The sequence below is a fragment of the Rhincodon typus genome, chromosome 24 (genome assembly GCF_021869965.1).
Source record: "Rhincodon typus isolate 14 chromosome 24, sRhiTyp1.1, whole genome shotgun sequence".
Lineage (NCBI taxonomy): Eukaryota > Metazoa > Chordata > Chondrichthyes > Orectolobiformes > Rhincodontidae > Rhincodon > Rhincodon typus.
Genome location: NC_063355.1, coordinates 7,758,861 through 7,774,671, shown reverse-complemented (window position 1 = coordinate 7,774,671; position 15,811 = coordinate 7,758,861). Strand labels below are relative to the sequence as shown.

General features: G+C 41.8%; 1 protein-coding gene across 2 annotated transcripts in view; it reads left to right on the top strand.

Moving 5' to 3' along the window:
• The window catches only part of LOC109927702 (paxillin-like), a 151,982-nt gene that overhangs the window by 99,492 nt on the left and 36,679 nt on the right, over positions 1-15,811 (top strand). For both annotated transcript variants that reach the window (XM_020527694.2, XM_048611554.1), the window contains exons 2-3: positions 3,809-4,035; positions 14,089-14,139. In XM_020527694.2, coding sequence (XP_020383283.1) covers positions 3,809-4,035; positions 14,089-14,139 — 278 coding nt within the window. The remainder of the gene's footprint in view (positions 1-3,808; positions 4,036-14,088; positions 14,140-15,811) is intronic.

The following is a 15,811-nucleotide window of genomic DNA, read 5'->3' as shown; positions in this document are numbered from 1 at the left end:
ACCTTAGGTTGAGGGTAAAAGTTTGGCACAACATCGTGGGCTGAAGGGCCTGTACTGTGTTGTGCAGTTCTATGTTCTATTTTCTATGTATAAGAGGCAGTGCTGAGGAGATTGGATAGATTGATTCCAGAGATGACGGATTTGTCTTATGAAGAGTGAGTGAGTAGTTTAGGTCTATACTGTTTGGAATTTAAAAGAATGAAAAGAGATGTAATTGTGGTATATATGGTGCTAAAGGGGATTGACACAGAAGACATAGTAACGATGTTTCTTTGTGGGACAATCTAGAATGAGAGATCCTAGTTTCAGGATAAGGTGTAGCAGATTTAAAGCAGAGATATGGGGAAATTACTTCTTTCGAAGTGTTGTGAATCTGCGGAATTCACTACCTTACAGTACGGTGGATGCTGGGACATTGAGTAAATTTAAGGAGATAGACAGATTTTTTTTTATTAGTTATGGGTTGAAGGGTTATGGAGAGCAGGCAGGAAAGTGAAGTTTAGGCAGAGATGCGATCAGCCATGATCGTATCAAATGGCGGAGGGGCTGAGTTGCCTACTTCTCCCCCTAGTTCTTATGTTAGATTCTGAAGCACTGGGTTTGAACATGAGCTGACAGGAGGTGAGATATTGGTCCACACTGTATAATATCTAATTAAAGTAGTATGTGAATGGCTACAGTCTGTGTATTTATCCCTCTAACAGTTTACTCTTTAACTGCACTGGGGTGAATGCAAATTCTTAATTGTCAATTCGCTAATGTTTAAGTCAGCATTTTTTCCCTTAACATTAAGGCATCAGGAAACAACATGTTGCTATGGAAATCTGAAGTGTTGGTTACCTAGAGAGGGATTTGTAGCTGATCCTTTATGAAGGTTGTAGCAAAACCAGTGTGCACTAATGCAAGTTATTTTGATGTAGAAATAATTGGAGACTCCAGGAGGTTATTCGTCAGTTGAAATGATCAATCTCTGATCAATATCGTAGGCAATCAGCAAATATTATTTCTTTCAATGTTGTTTAGGTAGGCTTATTTGAGCTGCCTATCCCTGCTTGATGGTCTCTTCCTTCTGTCTGCTTCCTTTTTCTATCTCTTGTTATTTACTCATATTTTGGTATCTGGATACAGTAAAATTATGGGATTATAGGAGTGTTCTTGGAATGTGTCAAGAGTTTGTTTGCATGTGTCCACATGGCAGCTGCAGGGCAATTTCCAGACATGTTGAGATGATTTGAGTTGGCAATGATACTTGTGCATCAGCAGATAATGGAAGCAACTGAGTGGTCAGTGTACAATGATCCCAGAAAAGGCTGCAAAAGTTGAATATGTAAATGCAAGTAGGAATTCAGCTTGGAGGAGGAAGAGCTGCTGATTTTTTGCCTCCAGTACCCCTTGTCATACGTGTAAACTTGAGACAGTAAGTATTTAAAATTTTATCTGTTTTGTGCTTTGTGCAACTTGTTCTGTGGAAAAATGTCTTAGAACAAACAAAAGTAAACAAAATATAGGCTAAGTTATTGCAGTGCAGTTATGTAACTGGATTCCAGTTTGTGGGAATTGCAGACAGGAAGACTATCCAATGTGTGAGCATAACTATAATGTCTCTGTTGAATCTTGATCGGAATCATTGTGCTGAACTGCAGGTAGGAGACGCCTCAGTTGGCAAGGAAGGGGGAAACAGAATCTGATCAGTAAGATAAGAAACAGTATCAATGATTACTAGTTTAACATGTGCAATCTGCTTGCTACTTGTGAGGTTAAGTGTTAACAACTGTTGAAAGAACAGCCAGAACACAATCCATGTCACATTAGAGCAGGAGACTGTCCAGAAAGGGGAAGAGGTCCTCTGCAGAGAATACAGGGAATTAGAGCTAAAACAAAGAACAAGACTTGCAAAGGATTATAATCTGGAAAGAACTATACATTGGGATGAGCTATACCTGAACCAGGCTGCGATCAGGGCCCTAACAGGAAAGGGAAACCGGCTAGAAAGACTTCCAGCTGGTAAATTAAGGAGAGGGATGAGGTGGAAAAGCAGGATTTGAAATTGTTCAAAATCAAATGAAAGGGAAGAGTAGAGTAACAGCCAGAAATTGTGTTTTAGGCGATATAGTGAACTGATTTAAGTGGGAGAATTGAACTCCAGTTTTTAGGGTCGAGGAGTGAAGCTGGGAAATACTTCCAACACAAAGGGTCATGGAAGTTCAAAACTCCCACCTGTAAATGGCAACTAGATGTTAGATTGATCGGCCTTTGTTACTGAAGGGACATAGGCAAAAATAGGAATTTGGTTACATGTAAGCCATGATCTCATTGAATGACAGAATAGCTCAAGGAGCTAAATGACCTACTACTGTCCCTGTATTCCTTATGTGGTAGAATCACCTGGCTGGTGCATCAACAAACAGCAGTAAAAACAAAAAGAAACTGAACAGTTGGTATTATGAGAGGTATGAGTAGTGTGACATTAACAGTGATGTGTTTGTTGATGTGTTACTGTGCCTGATGGATAGATTTACCAACTGGAATTTTAAAGTTTCTGTATTACAGTCAATTGGGGTTTCTATTCAGATCCCGAAGCTAGAGATGATATTAGCCTATTGAGGGCTGCAGTAATTTCACTATGGGTTGTATTCTTTTGTGTTCCTGTCAGGAGAAGGAGCCTAAGATTTATTCATAAGGGGATAGAGAACAAATGCAGAATGTTAGAATATTATGTGCAGTTTTGAATACTTTAGAGAGGACATCAAGGCCATGGTGAGCATTCAGTGTGGTTCACTAAAATAAAATCAAAATGAAAATCCTTAGTTAAGAGAGGAGAATTGAAAAATGGAGGTTTTTTCTATTTGTAAATAAAGGTTGAGGAAATATAAGAACATAAGAACTAGGAGGAGGAGTAGACAATTCAGCCCCTTGAGCCTGCTCTGCAATTTTAAATGATTATGGTTGATGTCGTCTTGACCTCAATTCCACTTCCCTGCCCACTCCCATGACTTTTAATCTGTTACCAATTAAAAATTGTTTCTCTCCTTAAATTTATTTGCTACAAGTTGGTGATGGGAAAGGAGGATGATGATGGAATCTCCTTTGCGGGCTCCTGGTCATGTTGGAGATTCTGTTGCAATGAAGGCCATCCCCTTCAGCCCTATCTCTGAGGTAATGGATGCCACAGATTCACAACCCTTTAAGAGAAGTAATTCCTCCTCATCTCTCTTTTAAATCAGCGGTCCCTTAGCCGAAAACTATGACTTTTCATTCTAGATTGCGTCTCAATGGGTAACATGTGCTCTACCTTTACTTTGTCAAACCCTTTAGCATCTTTTATATCTCAATTAGATCTCTCATTCTTCTAAACTTTAGTGAGTATGGGTCTAAACAACTGAATTCCTAATAAGTCAAGCCTTTTACCTCTGGAATTAATCCAGTGAATCTTCTATGAACTGCCTCCAGTGCTGATATGTAAGTATGGTAAAGCTGTTTAAAACTTGAAGGGTTTCAATAAATTATATTGGGAACAACTTTATTTCTAAGTCAGTAGAAAAGGGAGAGGTTTCATGCAACAAGTTGTTAGACTACTGTAAAATACACCCAAAGAGGAAAAAGTGCAAAGTACCTTTTGAAATTTTACTTAGTTTCCTTCATAAGGAATATTTTTGACAATTCTGGGCAAAATGGGACCATATGGAGAGTACATTCAGAAGGATGAGAGCAGGAAGGATAGTGACGCTAATTTTCATACTTGGTGAATTTTTTTTCTTTAGCAGGAATGTATCTTTAACTTAATTATTATCCCTCCTTTCTCTTCTAGATGCCTTGTTGGCCGACCTAGAGTCAACAACTTCGCATATTTCAAAAAGGCCCATTTTTATCCCAGAGGAGACTCCATATTCCTACCCAACAGGAAGCCATATTTGCCAGGAAGTATGTGTGGCCCCACCAGTGCCACCACCGCCCTCTGCTGATGCTCTGAATGGAGTAATCATTGATACAGTTGAACAGTGGCAGTCTCCTGTTTCACGATATCCGCAGCAACAGGTAGGCATAATCCAACCATTGGCTCATTTTTCCATTTGAAGATTGTTATTTTATGACCCCCATATCCTCTAGTGACTGAATGTTTTGCCTGAATTTTTCAACATGAATTTGAACACCAATTCCTTGATGCTCCTTTAAGTCCTCTGTTAGAGTACTAATAGAATGAGCACGTGATTACAGCAAAATCTGTCCCAGATTTGATTGTCCTGGTTGAATAGGCCTCCATGATAATACTTAGTTTAACTTTGATACTTCAATGAATAAAATGAGTTTGCTGCAACTTATTGTTGCTACTGGTATCTAGGGAAGAAAAGTGTGCCTTTAAATCTTGCCTGTAATAATCATGTTCCAACAGCAGCCATTTCATAACTACTTCCTGAAAAATAGATAAAATCATTAATATTTGTATTGTCTGAAAGGATAAATTTTTACATAAGTTGGGTAGGACTGCTGATTAACTTGCTTCAGTTGGGGGAAGAGTGCACCAATTACAATTTCTTATGTTCTCTTGTGCACATGAAATATTAATGTTTTCTAGTGATTTAAGCTGGGAGGTGTGAGGTTGACTATGATAAGTTTTGGGAAATGTGATTCATAGTACGCATTGGGAAAATAATATGACCATGTGACACTACTTGGCATAATATGTGGGGAGAGTTTGTAATTTGACTGATATTCAAGTTTGTAACCCTTTTTGTTCTGCACCACAATTTTGTGTGGCATTACAGAAACAAGTTCAAAGCAACTCAGCTGAGCCAATTTCCAGCATCAATTGATTGCACCATTTGGGTGGAAATTAGAAATTCTAAGAAGAAAAGGTCACTGATCGGCATAGTCTATAAGCCACCAAATAATAACATCACATTGGGGTGGGCAGTAAATAAAGAAATAACTAATGCCTGTAAAAATGGTACACCAATTAATGTGGGAGATTTTGATCGACAGCCTGGTCGAACCAGGCTGGTCAAGGCAGCCTTGAGGAGGAGTTCATTAAATGTATCCGCGACAGTTTTCTTGAACAGTATGTAATAGAACTGACAAACGAGCAAGCTATCCGAGATCTGGTCTTGTGTAATGAGACAGGACTAATTAATGATCTCATATTTAGAGATCCACTTGGAAGGAGTGATCACGGTATGGTTGAATTTAGAATACAGATGGAAAGTGAGAAGATAAAATATAATACCAGGATCCTGTATTTAAACAAAGGAGACTACAATAGGATGAGGGAGGAGATGGCTAATGTAGACTGGAAGAAAAGACTTTACGGTATTGAGGAACGGTGGAGGAATTCCAAAGCAATATTTCAAAGTGCTCGGGCAAAAGGAAGGACTGTAGGAAAAGGGATAATCAGCCATGGATGTCTGAGGAAATAAGGGAGGCTATCAAATTGAAGGATAAGGCATACAAAGTGGCAAAGATCATTGGGAAACTAGAAGATTAGAAAGACTTTAAAGATCAACAGAAAGCCACAAAAAAAGCTATAAAGAAAAGTAAGATAGGTTAGTAAACTAGCTCAGAATATAAAGACAGGTAGCAAAAGTTCGTACAAATATGTGAAACGAAGAAGAGTGGCTAAGGTAAACATTGGTACTTTAGAGGACGAGAAGGGGGATTTAATAATGGGAAATGAGGAAATAGCCAAAGCGTTGAACAGGTATTTTGTGTCAGTCTTCACAGTGGAGGACGTGAATAACATGCCAGTAAGGTAGGTGAGGATCTAGATGCGATCATTATCAGGAAAGAGATAGTATTGAGCAAGCTAATGGAGGTAAAGATAGACAAGTCTCCTGGCCCTGATGGAATGCATCCCAGGGTACTAAAAGAGATGGTGGGAGAAATAGCAAATGCGCTCGTGGTAATTTTCCAAATTTTCTGGACTCGGGGACAGTTCCAGCAGATTAGAAAACAGCCAATGTGACGCCGCTGTTTTAAAAAAAGAGGTAGACAAAAGATGGGGAATTATAAGCCACTTAGCTTAACTTCTGTAGTGGAGGAAAATGCTTGAATCTATCATCAAGGAAGAAATAGCAAGACATCTACATATAACTTGTCCCATTGGGCAGGTGCAGCATGGGTTCATGAAAGGCAGGTCATGCTAAACTAACTTACTGGAATTCTATGAAATCATTGAGTGCAGTGGACAGCAGGGACCCAGTAGATGTGTATCTGGATTTCCAAAAGGCATTCGACAAGGTGCCGCACCAAAGGCTGCTGCGTAAGATAAAGGTGCACAGCGTTGCGCGCAATGTATTAGCATGGATAGAGCAAAGAGTTGGGATAAATGAGTGCTTTTCTGCAATCAGTGACTAGTGGTGTGCCTCAGGGATCAGTGTTTACAACTTACATAGGTTATTTGGAGTTGGGAACCACGTGTAGTGTGTCAAAGTTTGCACATGACACTAAGATGAGTGGTAGAGCAAAGTGTGCAGAAGACCGTGAAAGTTTGTAGAGGGATACAGATAGTTTGAGAGTCGGCAAAGGTCTGACAGATGGAGTACAATATTGATAAATGTGAAGTCATCCATTTTGGTAGGAATAACAATAAAAAGGACTATTATTTGAATGGTAAAAAATTGCAGCGTGCTGCTGTGCAGAGAGACTTCGGTGGCCTTGTGCATGAATCGCAGAAGGTTGGTTTGCAGGTGCGACAGGTAATTAAGACAAATGAAGTTTTGTCCTTCATTGCTAGAGGGATTGAGTTTAAAAGCAGGGAGGTTATGTTGCAGCTGTATAGGATGCTGATGTGGCCACACCTGGAGTACTGCATGCAGTTTTGGTCTCCTTACTTGAGAAAGGATGTGCTGGCACTGGAGGGAGTGCAGAGGAGATTCACAAGGTTGATTCTATTATGAGGAGAGACTGAGTAGACTGGGATTATATTCATTGGAATGAGGGGGCATCTTAGAAATGTTATAAAATTATGAGGGGAATTGATAAGATAGAAGCAGGGAGGTTGTTTCCACTGGCAGGTGAAACTAGAACTAGAGGGCATAGCCTCAAAATTAGGAGCAGATTTAGGACTGAATTGAGGAGGAACTTCTTCACCCAAAGGGTTGAGTCTGGAATTCCCTGCCCAGTGAAGTAGTTGAGGCTTCCTTATTGAATGTTTTTAAAGCTAAGATTTTTTGAACAGTAGAAGAATTAAGGCTTATGGTGAGAGAGTGGGTAAATGGAACTGAGGCCATAAAAAGATCAGACATGATCTTATTGAATAGCAGAGCGGGCCTGAAGCGCCAGATGGCCTACTCCTCCTCCTGCTCCTGGTTCTTATGTTCTAAAACCATTCCACTGACCCCTAGTCTTCCAGATCTGATTTCCCACCACCAAGAACCACCTTGGCAACTCCTTGTTTCTTAAATCTGCAGAAGTATGATTTGTTCTGTACCCTTTCTCACACAAAACAAACACTCTCAAGCATCCTGCTACATTGTTTTTGCAAACAGTACTTCTGCTTTTCCACAGCAGTAGCTGTTTTGCTTCTCGACAAAACAATATCTTTGACTGTCCCTGTGTTTCAATAGATAGCTGACCATTTTCTTCCATGTACTGTGTAAAGTTTTAGAAACTGTCACTTATTTCAATAGTTTTCTGTTTGAGCTTTTCCTACATGGCAACTAGATCATAAGGGCCTGTCTCTGAGCAGATCTGTTTATAACAAACAAAAGCAGAAGCTACTGGAGAAACACAGCAGCTCTGGCAGCTGTGGAGGGAAAACAGAGTTAACATTTCAGGTCTAGTGACCTTTCTTCAAAACTGGTTGGAGGGGATGGGTGGAGTGGAGTGGAGAGGAGAAGGAAGGAGTAAATGATAGATGGAGATGGACAGAACAGCAGTTGGGTACATAAAGGGATGGATAATGGTGAGCCAGCAGAAAGAAAATCTGTGAATGGGGACCTGTTTATTAACCTCATTACCCTACCTTCTCAGAATGGGCTGTTTCATCTGAAGTTAGAGAAGACATTTTAAGGATCCACAAGCATCCACCCTCTCCACCACCAATGCTCAGTAACAGCAGTGTGTACCATTTACAAGATCCACTGCAGAAATTCACCGAGACTCTTAAGTCAGCATCTTCCAAACCCATGCTTACCACCATCTGCAAGTTCGAGGGCAGCAGATGCGTAAGAACACTGTCCTCCAAGTCCTCCTCCAAGCCATTCATTATCCTGACTTCAAAATATTATGCTGTTCCTTCAGTGTTGCTAGGACAAAATCTGGCTACTCCTTCACTCGCAGTATTCTGGGTCCCCCTACACCAAATGGACTGCAGCGGTTTAAGAAATTTTTCTGTGCTGCAGACCTCTGACTCTAAGACAGCTTTTTAATACTTGCTACAGGGCAACCAGGGACAGGCATTGAATGCAGGAACAGCCCACATCCCAAAAGTGAATATAACGAAAGATTATGGGTACAGAGATAGGGGCGATTGGAAGGCACTTTTTCCATTAGTAGAGGGGTCAGTAACCAGGGATATAGATTTAAAGTAAGAGGGAGAAGGCTAAGAAAGGAGTTGAGGAGAAATCTTTTCACGCAGTGGGCTGAGTGGTATTATCGCTAGACTATTAATTCAGAAAACCAAAAATCCCCATTCTGGGGATCCGGGTTCGAATCCCACCAAAGCAGATGCTGTAATTGGAATTCAATGAAAAAAAATTCAAATAAAAAAGAAGTCTGGAATTAAAAATCTACTGATCACCATGAAATTGTCAGAAAAATCCATCCAGTTCACTAATGTCCTTCAGGGAAGGAAAATCTGCCATCCTCAACTGGTCTGTGACTCCAGACCAACAGCAATGTGGTTGACTCTTAATTGCCTTCTGAAATGGCCCAGCAAGCCATTCAATTGTACCAATTGCTACAAAATCTCAAAGAAATGAAACCGGGCGGATCACCTGGCATTGACCTAGCCACCGGAAAAGACCACAGTGGAAACAACCCTGTCGACCCTGCAAAGTCCTCCTTGCTAACACCTGGGGCTAGCGCAAAAACTGGGAGAGCTGTCTCACAGACTAGTCAAACAACAACCTGACATAGTCGTACTCACAGAATCATACCTTACAGACAATGTCCCAGATACCTCCATCACCATCCCTGGATACGTCCTGTCCCACCGGCAGAACAGTCCCAGCAGAGGTGGTGGTACAGTGGTATACAGGCAGGAGGGAGTTGCTCTGGGAGTCCTCAACATTGACTGTGAACCCCATGAAGTCTCATGGCTTCAGGTTAAACATGGACAAGGAAACCTCCAGCTGATTAGCATATACTGTCCTCCCTCAGCTGATGAATCGGTACTCCTCCATGTTGAACAACACTTAGAGGAAGCACTGAGGATGGCAAAGGCACAAAATGTACTCTGGGTGGGGGATTTCCATGTCCACCACCAAGAGTGGCTCGACAGCAATACTACAGATTGAGCTGGTCATGTCCTAAAAGACATAGCCGCTAGACTGGGTCTGCGGCAGGTGGTGAGGGAAACACAAGAGAGAAAAACATACGTGACCTCATCCTTACCAGTCTGCCAAATGCAGTTGCATATGTCCATGACAGTATTGGTAAGAGTGACCATCGCACAGTCTTTGTGGAGACGAAGTCCCGTCTTCCTATTGAGAATAACTTCCTTCCCACTATCAACCAAGCTAAATGGGACAGACTTCAGCACAGATCTAGCAACTCAAGACTGAGTATCTATGAGGCGCTGTGGGCCATCAACAGCAGCAGAATTGTACTCCAGCACAATCTGCAACGTCATGGCCCAGCATATTCCTAACTCGACCATTACCATCAAGCCAGGGGATCAACCCTGGTTCAATGGAAAGTGCAGGAAGGCATACCTGAAGATGAGGTATCAATCTGGTGAAGCCACCAACCAGGACTATTTGCATGCCAAACAGCATAAGCAGCGTGATAGACAGAGCTAAGTGATCCCACAACCAACGGATCAGATCTAAGCGCTGCAGACCTGCCGCATCTGGTTGGGAAAGGTGGTGGACAATTAAACAACTCACTGGAGGAGGAGTCTCCACAAATATCCCTGTCCTCAATGATGGAAGAGCCCAGCACATCAGCGCAAAAGAGAAGGCATTTGCAGCAACCTTCAGCCAGAAGTGCCAAGTGGATAATCCATCTCTGCCTTCTCCAGTGGTCCCCAGCATTACAGATACCAGTCTTCAGCCAATTCAGTTCACTCCGTGATATCAAGAAACAATTGGAGACACTTTATACTGCAAAGGCTATGGGCCCTGACAACATTCCAGCAACAGCACTGAAGACTTGTGCTCCAGAACTTGCTGCTCCTCTAGCCAAGCTGTTCCAGTACAGTTACAACACTGGTATCTACCCGGCAATTTGGAAAATTGCTCAAGTATGTCCTGTACACAGAAAGCAGGACAAATCCAACCCGGCCAATAGCCACCCCATCAGTGTACTCTTGCTCATCAGTAGAGTGTTAGAAGGTGTCAACGGTGCCATCAAGCAGCACTTGCTCAGCAATAACCTGCTAAGTGATGCCCAGTTTGGGTGCCGCCAGGGCCACTCCGTTCCTGACTTCATTACAGCCTTGGATCAAACATGGACAAAAGAGCTGAAGTACAGAGGTGAGGTGAGAATGATAGTCCTTGATATCAAGGCTGCATTCGACCGAGTGTGGCATCAAGGAGCCCTAGCAAAACTGGAATCAATGGGTATCGGGGGCAAACTCTCCAGTGGTGGAGTCATACCTGACACATAGGAAGATGGTCGTGATTGTTGGCAGTCAATCATCTCAGCTCCAGAATATCTCTGCAGGAGTTCCTCAGAGTTGTGTCCTTGGCCCAACCATCTTCAGCTGCTTCATCAATGACCTTCCCTCCATCATAAGGACAGGTGGGGATGTTTGCCAATGATTGCACAATGTTCAGCACCATTTGCGACGACTCAGATACTGAAGCAGCCCATGTTCAAATGCAACAAGATCAAGACAATATCCAACTTGGGCTGACAAGTAGCAAGTGACATTCGCACCACACAAATGCTAGGCTATGACTATCACCAATAAGAGACAATCTAACCACCACCCTTTGACATTCAATGGTGTTAGCATCACTGAATCCCCACTATCGACATCGTGGGGGTTATCATTGACCAGAAACTCAACTGGACTCACCACATAAATACAGTGGCTACAAGAGCAGGTCAGCAGCTAGTAATACTGCAGCAAGTAACTCACCCTCTGACTCCTCAAAGCCTGTCCACCATCTGCAAGGCATACGCCAGGAGTGTGATGGAGTACTCCCCACTTGTCTGGATGAGTGCAGCCCCAACAACACTCAAGAAGCTTGACACTGTCCACAACAAAGCAGCCTGCTTGATTGATACTGCATCCACAAGCATCCACTCCCTCCACCACCAATACTCAGTAGCAGCAGTGTGGACTATTTACAAGATGCACTGCAGAAATTCAACAAAGATCCTTAGACAACATCTTCCAAATGCGCAACCACTTACATCTAGAAGGACAAGGGCAGCAGACGTATGGGAACACCACCACTTGTATGTTCCCTTCCAAACCACACACCATCCTGCCTGGGAAATATATCACCATTCCTTTACTGTCGCTGGGTCAAAATCCTGGAATTCCCTCCCTAATGACATTGTAGGTCAACCCACAGCAGGTGGTCTACATCGGTTCAAGAAGGCAGCTCACTATCACCTTCTCATGGATGACTAGGGATGGGCGAGAAATGCTGGCCAGCCAGCGACACCCATGTCCCACAAATGAATAGGAAAAAAACAAACCTGGAACTCACCACTCGAAAGCGTGGTTGAGTCAATTGAGTAGTATTTAGATGTTCATTTGCATCGCCGTACCCTCCAGGGCTATAGACTAAAAACTGGAAAATTCAATTTGTGTGATAAGATCTTTGTTGACTGACGCAATGGGCCAAATGACCTCCCCCATGCTGTCAACATCTAATTCTGAGTAAAAGGCTAGAGTACAGGACATCAGTGAGGCATCTTTTGAAATTCTGTTTACAGTTCTGATCACACTGCAGTAGGAAGGATATTATTAAATTGGAGAGGGTTCAGGCAAGAGTTACCAGAATGTTGCTGGAACTGGAGGGTTTGAGTAATAAGGGGAGGCCGGATAGGCTGGGACTTTTCACTGGAAAACAGGAGATTGAGTGAACTTTATAAGAGGTTTATAAAATCATGAGGGACTTGGATAAGGTGAATAACAAAGGTCTTTTCCCTAAATTGTGGGTGTTCAAAACTAGAGGGCATATTTTTAGGGTGAGAGGAGAAATATTTAAGAGACCTGAGAGGCAACTTTTTCACACACAGTGGTCTGTATGTGAAATGAACTGACCGAGGAAGTGATAGGTGCAGGTACAATTACAACATTTAAAAGACATTTGGACAGGTACATGAAAAGGAAAGATTTAGAGGGATATGGATCAAATGCAGGCAAATGGGACCAGTTTAGTTTGGGGAAGTTGGTCAGCATGGATGAGTTGGACGGAGGGCCTGTTTCCGTGCTGTATGGCTCTATTTTTTAAAAAAAAACCATCAATCAAAGTCCAGAATGACTATAACAAAGAACTAATTACTTTTACTGCTATAATACCTATTTTTCTTCCTCCCAATCTTTTTTTGATTTGCTACTTCCTCAACCTGTTGAAATCAAGTGACAGTTTTTCACTTGGTCATGTTCTTATCTCCTGCCTGACATCATCTTGAGCGCGCACGTCATCGTAAAAGATATATGGTCCTATAAAGATCCACATAATGATATTTCAAAGATGGTAAGTGATGTAAATAAACTAATACTTCCACTTAAGTGAATGATTGATTACTGAGTTCATTTCCTCCATTTGAAGTGGTAGTACCAGGAGGAAGATAAACAAATTTTGCATTATAATTGATATGAACAACAATATGTCCCAAGTGTAACTATTCTTGGAGATTTTACAAAACGGATCCTCCAGATTTTGTCAACAGGAGTTCAATTGTGCTTGATTGTGGAGGGAGAAGGTTGTAGGCAAAACAAATTCTTCATGACTTTTGATAGTCGGATAATGGGTAGGACAAACTACTAGAATCTTGTCATAACTTGCAACTGAAATTAGTATTCTGCATTGATAAAGGGGAGATAGTGAATGCTATATGGATTAATTTACAGGAGATACTTATGCAAATATCACAAGAGACTTGTTTAAATTTTAACAAGTGGTGAGTGGCGTTAAAAAGAACGTAATTTCATGGATGGAGAGATGGTTAGGGCCAGAAAGACAATAGTGAGGATATATAGATGGTTTTCAAATTGATGCAATTTAGGTTAGTGAAATGCCCCATTGTTCTGAGCAATGATACCCTTCTGTTTTTAATTTATGTAAGTGATATTATTACTGGATGTCATATTTGAAATTTACTGATGGTACCAAATTAGCGGCATTGCAATCTGTGAGGAATATTCAGGACATTTAAGGTGAGCGCACACAGTTTGGTGAACCAACAGTGAAAGATTGTTTTCTCCTGTCAGCATACCTTTTGAAATAAAAAACTGTTAATGCCACGGGAACATGAAATCGCAGCTATTTCTTATCCATGCACTGTTTTTGGAATTTGGAAGTAAAACAAAACATCCTAATTGATACAGATGAAGTCTGTCACCATGTGTAAAGACAGAATTTCTAGTGCAACGTTTTGCCAAAACTTAGAAACTTATTCTGTCTGTACAGCTACTGGCAAACCTACTATGTATTTCCACCATTTCTGCTTTTGTTACAGAATCCTAGCACTTACAGATATTTCCCTTCCTCATATATGTATTAGAGTGAATAATAATTTAACAAAAGTGGTTATTAAGCTTGAGATGACAAATGTATTTGAAACTGATTGGGTAAATATTTAAATAGGGATAATCAAAATGAATGCAGAATTGGAAATGGTTGCTATGTGCTCTTGAAGAGCGAACTGCATGACTGATTGTAGTCAGAGTAGCTTCCTTTGGTGCTCAATTTTCATCATTCTGTATCCGCCACATGTATGACATACTTTCTTCTGGTTTTGTAGGGTTACCAAGAAGAGGGCTCCCCTTCTACTGGAGTGGCCAACTCTCCCAAGGTATGGTAGCTAGTTTGCTAGGTGATGAGATTGAAAGTTATTGATTATTTTGGTCCTTAGCCAAAATCTAGAGATATACATTAGAAGCAATTACCTGTGCCTCTCCTCCTCCATTTTGTGCAATCCATGCTCCACTATTTAAGATCTATATTAAAGATCTGGATGAAACGATCAAATATTGTATCTATATTTGTTGATGATATGAAGATGGATAGGAAAGTTGTGAAGTGGATACAAAGAGCATACAAAATTACAGCACAGGAAGAGGCCCTTCGGCCCTCCAAGCCTGCACCGACTCGCTGCCCATCACAACTAAAACCCCTTACCCTTCTGGGAACTGTATCCCTTTTATTCCCATCCTATTCATGTATTTGTCAAGATGCCCTTTAAAAGTCACTGTAGTATCTGCTTCCAATACCTCCCCTGGCAGCGAGTTCCAGACACCCACCACCCTCTGTGTAAAAAAAGCTTGTCTCGTACATCACCTTTAAACCTTGCCCCTCGCACCCTAAACCTATAGCCCCTAGTAACTGACTCTTCCACCTTGGGAAAAGTTTCTGACTGTCCACTCTATCCATGCCCTTCATAATCTTGTAGACCTCTATCGGGTCACCCCTCAACCTCTGTCGTTCCAGTGAGAACAACCTAAGTTTCTCCAACCTGTCCTCATAGCTAATGCCCTCCATACCAGGCAGCATCCTGGTAAATCTTCTCTGTACCCTCTCCAAAGCCACCACATCCTTCTGGTAGTGTGGCGACCAGAATTGAACACAGTATTCCAAATGTGGCCTAACTAAGATTCTTTAAAGCTGAAACATTACCTGCCAATTTTTAAACTCAATGCTCTGGGCGATGAAGGTAAGCATGTCATATGCCTTCATAGATCATTGAATGCCTACAGTGTGGAAACAGGCTCTTCGCCCAACAAGTCCACACCGATTCTCGGAACATCCCACCCAGACCCATCCTCCTATAACCCACCCAATCTACACATCCCTCGACACTATGGGCAATTTTCCATGGCCAATCCACCTAGCCTGCACATCTTGTGGACTGTGGGAGGAAAACGGAGCACCTGGAGGAAATCCACACTGACACAGGGAGAATATGCAAACTCCACACAGACAGTCGTCAGAGGGCAGAATTGTACCCGGGTCACTGGCACTGTGAGGCAGCAGTGCTAACCACTGAGCCACCGTGCCTTGTTAACAACCTTCTCCACCTGCTTTGCCGCTTTCAGTGACCTGTGTACCTGTATACCCAGATCCCTCTGCTTATCAGTACTTTTCAGGGTTCTGCTATTTACTGTGTATTTTCCATCTGGATTAGACCTTCCAAAATACATTACCTCACATTTTTCCAGATTAAATTCCATCTGTCATCTCTCTGCCCAAAGAGTCTGCAAGGAAAGGCAAGTGAATAGGCATGAAATGGCAGATGAAGTGTAATGTGGGAAAATGAGAGATTGCCCACTTTGATGGTAAAAATAGAAAAACAGTGTCATTTAAATGGAGAGAGACTACAGAATTCTAGAGGAAAAAGGGGTATGGGAGTTCTTGTACATGATATCAAACATCAATATGCAGGTACAGCAAAATAATACAAATGCCAAATGGAATATTGGTCTTTATTGCAAGAGGGATGAGGTACTAAAATAGGAAGCCAGGCAGCA